We start from the raw sequence: 7,946 nt of genomic DNA on the forward strand, positions 1-7,946 counted from the left end.
GGAGGAGGGAGGAGGGAGGAGAGGAGGAAGGAAATGAGGAGGGAAGAAAGGAAGGAAGGAAGGAAGGAAGAAGGAAGGAGGAGAAGGAAGGAATAAGGGAAACCAGAAAGGGGAGAAAGTTTGGAAGGAAAGAGAGGAAGGAAGGGAGAGGAAGGGAGAAGGAGGAGGAGGGAGAGAGGAAGGAAATGAGGGAGGGGAGAAGGAGGGGAAAGAAATGAGGGAGAGGAAGGAGGAAGGAAGGAAGGAAGGAAGGAAGGAAGGAAGGAAGGAAGGAAGGAAGGAAGGAAGGAAGGAAGGAAGGAAGGAAGGAAGGAATAAGGGAAACCAGAAAGGGGGAGAAAGTTTGGAAGGAAAGAAAGGAAGGGAAGGGAAAGTGGAAAGTGAGGGAGAGAGGGAAGGGAGAAAGGGAGGGAGGGAGAGAGGGAAGGGAGGGAGGGAGGGAGGAAGGAAGGGCATCCTTCCTCCAGAATAGTCCTATGCTGATACTTGCCAATGAAACCAGATGATTAAGTGGATCAGTTCCTTAGATTCTAACAGCTTAATGGGGGGGTCTCACAAACCATTTTGACTGTGCTTGCAAGGTGTGTGGGGGTATGCTCAGAAGATACACTGCCAGGACTGCTGGCCCTGTGGAAAGGCTTTGGGGTGTGCTCACGAACCGCCCCAATGACTTCAAAAGCTCCTCCCATCCATCTCCCAGCCTTCTAATGTGACCGTTTGAGGTCCCTTCAGGTTTCTCCTAATCCTTCTGCAAACTCCAATTTACGCAGTCCCAGGATCTCTTCCATTGAGCGGCTCTGGGTCAGAATTTTTCCACCAGTCCCATCCCATAATAACCGCCTTTTTTCTCTCCCCCCCCCCCTTTCTTTCTCCCCGTCCCCCAGGTCCAAGCCGAGATCAAGAAGTCGTGGAGCCGATGGACATTAGCGCTGGACTTCCGAAGAAAGGCACGGAGCGGAAGCACCACCTACAGCTATGGACCCATGGTATCCCACACTAGTGTCACAAACGTCACCGCCAAAGGGGGCATACCGCTCCCTCTCAACGGCAAACCGGCCCCGGGGACCCTCAACGGACACCGGAATTTGCCAAATTACATCCGGAACGGGTCCATTTCGGAGAACTCGTTGGCATCTTCAGGGCCCGAGCACTACAGCAAAGAGGAGGAATACCTCAACAGCTCCGGACTTTACAACGGCTACCGGCCAGCCACCTTGTTGGAAAAAGAAGAAGAAACTGTGATGTAACAAAACGAGATGATGGTTAGAAAGCCCCACTTAGGGGGTCTCCGAAGGCACTGAGGGTGGCAAGCAACTTCCAGTCAATTGATCCCCATCACGGTTTTGGGGAGGGGGCGGTTGACTCTCCACCTGAATTCTTTGCAGCGAGAAACGCCATCTTGCCGGAGTGAAGGACAGCAACAATTTTTGGCGACCCGGCAGAGACTCCGCATTCTCCTGCCCTTGAAAGCCAGAGTGAACCCCATTATTTTTGGGGAGCGCAGGGGAAAAAGAGCCAGTGGTCCTAGGGCATTCAGAGTTTTTCTCCCTTAGGAGAATATAAAGGATCTGGCGTCAACCGATCCCAGACAGGATCGGTTCAGAACAAACCTTTCTCGTGGGGTTTGTTCGCTTCTAAGATTTGGTTTAGCAGAAACAAAACACCCTGTGCAACCTGAATCCATGTTATGTTTTTGTATCCACACAAGACTTTTCCCCCTCCAGGGCTGTTCCAAAATTCGTGTTTTAAGTGACCAAGGGAAAACAAACCTAAGAAAGGGTCTTGCAATCGAAAGAAAATCGGAATTATTTTCCGGCTCGTCCTGTGACCTTTCTGCTTCTGTCTCGCCGCACGAGAAAATCGTATCGTCCCGCAGTCTTATTCCTGGTCACTCATACCCTCCCCCCACCCTCCCCCAAACAAAGGCACCAAGAAATTGTCCAGCACTCCTTTGTGGAAGGAGAAAATTATGATTAGATCAATACTGTGTCTGCTCTGCATAAAACAATGAGTCACTCAAAAAGCCAAACAAGAAGATAATATTGTCTCTTTCGTTCGGGGAGACAGATCATTGATTAACCACAAGAGGGAAAACAAAGGCTGGATATAGAGCGAGGAAGGAGGGAGGAGAGAAAGGGCTGGATGAAGGCAGCGTAGCTCTGGGTTCGGGTCCTTCATGCCTGCATCAGGATGATGAGCTCTGGAACACCACCTGGGACCAAGGGCAACCCGCTGAGGATCAGGCGGGCAGATTAGAAGGGCCGCGAAGCACTGTTTGCACTATCTCCAATGGAAAGTAGGATTTGGATAGAGAAACGGTAATTGACCCATGTCCAACGAGGGCTGTTTTCCTCGCCTCCCAAACGTGGTGTTTTTCTACCTCTCCCATTCGGTGCCATTTGCAGCCAAAACACCGGGTCCTTTCCGAGGGGGGTGAGGTGACCTTGGGCCCGTCCCAGAGGGACAGAGGCTCGGACGCTCAGAGGTGGTGGTAGTGGCAGGCAGAAAATATGTGGATTTGCCACACGAGTAAGTAATGCCAAAGAGGACTATGTGATATCTTCTCCAGCCTGGGCCAGGTCACACAGCCCCCAGTCGCCCCACTCACTCCCCTAGAAACAGAAGACTGTTCTGTTCTGTTCTGTTCTGTTCTGTTCTGTCCAAAGATCCAGCTACAAGGAAGCCAAAAATAAGTGGACAATTTTGCTTTTAAGGTTGTGCACGAATGTTGTATTAAGATGACAATTTTCAAGCTAATCCTAAGTGGGCAACTTTGTCTTGCAAACAGATCGAGTCTTATTCCCACCAGGAGCTGCTGTTCAATAAACAAACTGAGAATCAGCTAAAAGGAATTTTTCTTTTTTCTTTTTTTTTATCTTTACCAAAATCTCACAATTGAGGAAGAAGACATTTTTACTAGCAATGCACAGGGAATCCTCAACCTACGACCACAGTTGCGGCCAGAATTTCCGTTGCATAGCAAGGCGGCTGTTAAGTGAGGTGCACCCGATTTTCCAGTTTGCCGCGGTTGTTATGCGAGCCACTCACAGTTGTTAAGTGAATCACGCAGTCGTTAAACGAATGACACAGTCGTTAAGCAAACCTGGCTTCCCCCATTGACTATCCGAAGCCGGTTGGGAAAATCGCAAGCGAAAATCTTGGGATTCTCACAACGCTGTAACTGTTGTAAGTACAGGTAGTCCTCATCTTACAACCGTTCATTTAGTGACCATTCAAAGTTACAACAGCATTGAAAAGAGCAACTTATGACCGTTTTTCACAGTTACAACATTTGGAGCATCCCCATGATGGCAACTGACTCGTATTTATGACGATGTTTCCCCGGGGGTCATGTGGTCCCCTTTTGCGACCTTCCGACAAGCAAAGTCAACGGGGAAGCCAGAGATTCACTTAACAACCGGGTTACTCGCTTAACAAGTGCAGTGATTCACTTAACGACGGTGGCAAGGAAGTCATAAAAATCAGGCTAAAATACTCCCTGAACAAGTGCCTCACTTTTGGGCTCCTTTGTGGTTGTAAGTCGAGGACTAGCTGTATGTGCCGATTGCTGAGCGTATCTGAATTTTGATCATGTGACCGTGGGGAAGCTGTCAGCGCTGTAAGTATGAGGAGCATTCGTGAGCCGCTTTTTTCATTGGTGTTGTAACTTCGAACGGTCACTAAATGAATGGTTGTAAGTCGAGGACTCCCTGCAGATGAAGAAATTCATCCCAATTCCGAGACTCTTAACTGAGCTGGGACTGAGAATGTAATTTTGTTTTCTATTCCCCATTTTTAATTATTATTAAGGCCGTGGCACAAGTGATTTTTATAGGAATTTTTTCCTCTGCAAATACTGAGTTAATTGTGTTAGCACTGTCTGGCTGCACATCTCCTATTTTTAAAATAAATGCCCCTTGTTAAAAACTACAACTCCCAGAATTCCTTGCAGGAAGATCATTCATTGCTGCTTTGATAAAGGACTCGCTCGCTTGGATCGAACCTAATCCCACCTTCCAGCATCTCCAAGAAGAAGTCTAGAAAAAAGGAACCCAAAGATCTGATGGCACCAACCACAGAAATCATTTTAACTCTCTTCTCACCCCGGAAAAACTCTTGTCCAAATCCACCGCTTGCAATAATAAGTGGAACCTTGGGAGGAAATTTTTAAAAAAAATTGCTCTGGAAATTAAGAAAGTTGCGAGAAAAATAAAATTAAAAAATAAATAACAAGCTGGATCCCGCCCTTAGAATTTGCACAATGGATGTTATATTGTCTAATAATTTATTCCACTGTGTTTCGTGTAATTTATGCTGCTTCGGTGAATTTTGCGAAGAGGGTGGGAAGCTGTGGGTGCTTTCTCCCGCCTCCGATCCATCCCGAGCAATGAATCCCTTAAATCGCTCAAATTCTTACTCAGCCCCCTGCCTTTCCGAAATCTGTACTCTATATGGTCACAGCCATAAGGACTAGGAACTTGCCGGTTTAAAACCAAATAAAAGCTGAACTCTCTAGCTAATGCGGGCATCCTGTGTTTTTTGCTTATGTGTTTCCATGGGACGCAAGGACAGGTCGTCCTCGACTTATGACTGCAATGGAACCCAAAGCATCCGCTGCTAAGCAAGAAGGTCATTAAGTGAATTTTGCCCTGTTTTATGACCTTTTTCCCCACAATTGTTAAATGAAGCAATGTGGTTAAGTTCGTAGCACGATTGTTAAATGAATCTGGTTCTCTCCGTTGAGAAAGAAGTTACAAGGGGGGAAATCACATGACCCTAGGACATAACAACCGTCATAAATGCGAGTCAGTCCTCCAAATTTTGATCACATGGCCGTGGAAATGCTGCGAATGTCGTGTGAAAAATGGTCATACATGATACACCCCTTTTTCCTTTTTTGGGTGCTGTTGCAATTTTGAACAATTACCTGTAGCCTTCTCTCTCCTTCTACCAAGGAAAAGTTGGGAAAGAACGAGGAAGGAGACAACAATTGTGGGGGTCCAACATCAAGGATAGAAGGGGGCGGGTTGCAGAGAGGAGGAGGAAGAGGAGGAGGAAGAAGGACTACGGAGTTCTTGGTACTCTCTTGAGTTTGGATGTTTTCTTACAGACATCTCATGACCCAACTAGGGAACATCATCAGTGAACAAAGGAAGTATGGTTGTAGGGAAAAGAGGAGGAGGTGGACTGTGGGGTCCTAAGTACTGAGCCTGGTTGCTTTCTTGCAGAAAGTGGCCATAAATTGAGGACTAGCTGCATAGCTTGGTTCTCCCAAACACGGAAAGGAATAGCTAGAATCTGCAGCAATTTGTCATAGGAATCCAGATTGCCAAGGGTGGGAATCCTCAACGGGGATTTTATTCCAGATTTTTCCAAGCAAGAAAATGTTGGCTTCAGCTCGCACCACATTGTGTACACACACACAAACACAAATGCGTGCGCACACACATACAAGAAGCAGCGCTTGGCAGGCAGCTGCCAGTGCCCCACCAACTTTTAATCCAATTGTCGTTTTGAAAAGCCAGATGCCCAGAATTTCTTCCCCAAGTTGTAAAATGACGTTCGAAACACAGAATGTGGAATCGGATGCTTTGATTGCAATTATCTCATTGCTCAATCCCAGCGCATTCCTGTACTATTCCAGGAGACATTTACTGTATTTATGGGCCCAAAAAAGAAAGAGAGCTCCCAGTTTTATTTATTTATTTATTTGCATTAGATTTTTATTTTTATTTTACATAAACTACTGTATTTTATTACTTTATAACTAGCTTGAAGCACTGGACACAGATAATACTCCTTCCCTCCTCCTATATTCCTGAAAACAAGAATCCTTCAATCTGAGAAATGAGAGACAGTGACTGGGACAAAGCCCCTCAGCTGGTTTCATGCCTCAGGCGGGACTAGAACTCACTGTCTCCTGGTGAATGGCTCAAAATCAGCCAGCCAGCTTTCATGCCTTGGTATAATGCCTTGGTAAGGCCACACTTGGAATACTGCATTCAGTTTTGGTCACCGCGATGTAAAAAAGATGTTGAGACTCTAGAAAGAGTGCAGAGAAGAGCAACAAAGATGATTAGGGGACTGGAGGCTAAAACATATGAAGAACGGTTGCAGGAACTCGGTATGCCTAGTCTAGTGAAAAGAAGGACTAGGGGAGACATGATAGCAGTCTTCCAATATCTCAGGAGTTGCCACAAAGAAGAGGGAGTCAAGCTATTCTCCAAAGCACCTGAGGGTAGAACAAGAAGCAATGGGTGGAAACTGATCAAGGAGAGAAGCAACTTAGAACTAAGGAGAAATTTCCTGACAGTTAGAACAATTAATAAGTGGAACGACTTGCCTTCAGAAGTTGTGAATGCTCCAACACTGGAAATTTTTAAGAAAATGTTGGATAACCATTTGTCTGAGATGGTGTAAGGTTTCCTGCCTGGGCAGGGGGTTTGACTAGAAGACCTCCAAGGTCCCTTCCAACTCTGTTGTTGTTGTTGTTGTTGTTATAGAACTCACTGTCTCCTGGTTTCTAGGCCAGAACCTGTTGGTGTGGCCCTTCCCACCTCTTTGCATTTCCCTCAAATGTCCAACAGGTATTTAATGATGAAATCTGCACAGATGAAGAATTTATTTATTTATTTTCTTTCTTTCTTTCTTTCTTTCTTTCTTTCTTTCCTTCCTTCCTTCCTTCCTTCCTTCCTTCCTTCTTTCTTTCTTGCAGGAAACAATAATCTAGGAAAATAAATCACATTTTTAGGGACTTGTAGTCATTCTATGCATTCCACGTTAGCCAGCAAAATGAAAAACACATGACGGTAAAGTCAGCACAACATTCCATTGAGGAAAAGGGCGGGGTTTTTTAATAATTATTTTTATTTTATTATTATTATTATTGTAAAACTTGTGTGGACAGCTGTAAAGCCAAAACAAGGGAATGAAGAAAAAGAACTTTTTTTTTTCAATTTTACGGTTCACGATTTGCAATCAAAACCAGAGCTGGGAAGGGTTGAGCAAACGCACAAGAATTGTTTGCAAGATAAAGTGATTCAATCCCTATTCTTATTTATAAGCTTTTGATTCTGGCAGCCTCCTTCCCTCACTTTAATTCTCACGTCTTGTGTAAGTTTGCTCTTTGTCCATGGCTGCAGCTACCATAGGTATGGATCAGGGTTCAAAAAGGACAGGCAGGTTAGGAACACAGCAGCAGTTAATGGAACTTGCTCTCAAGGAGTGAGGGAGAATGGATTGGAAAGGAGACCACCAGGTCTCCTTTCCAAAACCTTAAAAGATTAGAATTAGAACCTTAAAAAATTAAAAACCTAATCTTTTAAGGTTCTAAAAAGATTAGAACCTTAAAAGATTAGAATTGATTAATAATGGAATGGGCGACCATCAAGAACCAGAAGGTTATAAATTGAATGATGAAATGAAAGATAATCTGGAAAAAGAGAAGGGAGGGAGGAAAGAATGGTGGATGGGAGGAAGGAAGGCAAAGAAGAAAGGGAAAGTGAGGGGGAAAGGAGGAAAGAAGGATGGATGGATGAGTGGGTGGAGGGAGGGAGAGAAGGAAGAAGGGAGGGAGGAAGGAGAAAAGAAAGAAAGGAGAAAGAAGGAAGGAAGGAACATAAAAGGAAGAAAGGGAAGGCGAGGGTGAGGGGGGAGGGAGGAAAGGATGATGGGTGGATGGATGGATGGAAGGAAGAGAGGATGGAAGGATGAAGAAAAGAAAGAAAGGAGAAAGAAGGAAGGAAGGAATATAAAAGGAAGAAAGAGAGGGTGAGAGGGGAGGGAAGAAAGAAGGGTGGATGGAAGGAAGGAAGGAAAAGGAAGAAAGGGAAGGCGAGGGCAAGGTGGGAGGAAGGAAAGGATGGATGGGTGGATGGATGGATGGAAGGAAGAGGATGGAAGGATGAAGAAAAGAAAGAAAGGAGAAAGAAGGAAGGAAGGAATAT

At 45.3% G+C, this 7,946-nt stretch overlaps 1 protein-coding gene across 2 annotated transcripts in view; it reads left to right on the plus strand.

Annotated features, from left to right (window-relative positions):
• Positions 1-4,520, plus strand: part of PTH1R (parathyroid hormone 1 receptor) — a 102,298-nt gene extending 97,778 nt beyond the window's left edge. For both annotated transcript variants that reach the window (XM_058179950.1, XM_058179951.1), the window contains exon 14: positions 885-4,520. In XM_058179950.1, the coding sequence (XP_058035933.1) occupies positions 885-1,247 (363 nt within the window). In that variant the 3' untranslated portion in view covers positions 1,248-4,520. The remainder of the gene's footprint in view (positions 1-884) is intronic.
• The last annotated feature ends 3,426 nt before the right edge of the window (positions 4,521-7,946 follow it).

Source organism: Ahaetulla prasina, chromosome 4 (genome assembly GCF_028640845.1).
Source record: "Ahaetulla prasina isolate Xishuangbanna chromosome 4, ASM2864084v1, whole genome shotgun sequence".
Lineage (NCBI taxonomy): Eukaryota > Metazoa > Chordata > Lepidosauria > Squamata > Colubridae > Ahaetulla > Ahaetulla prasina.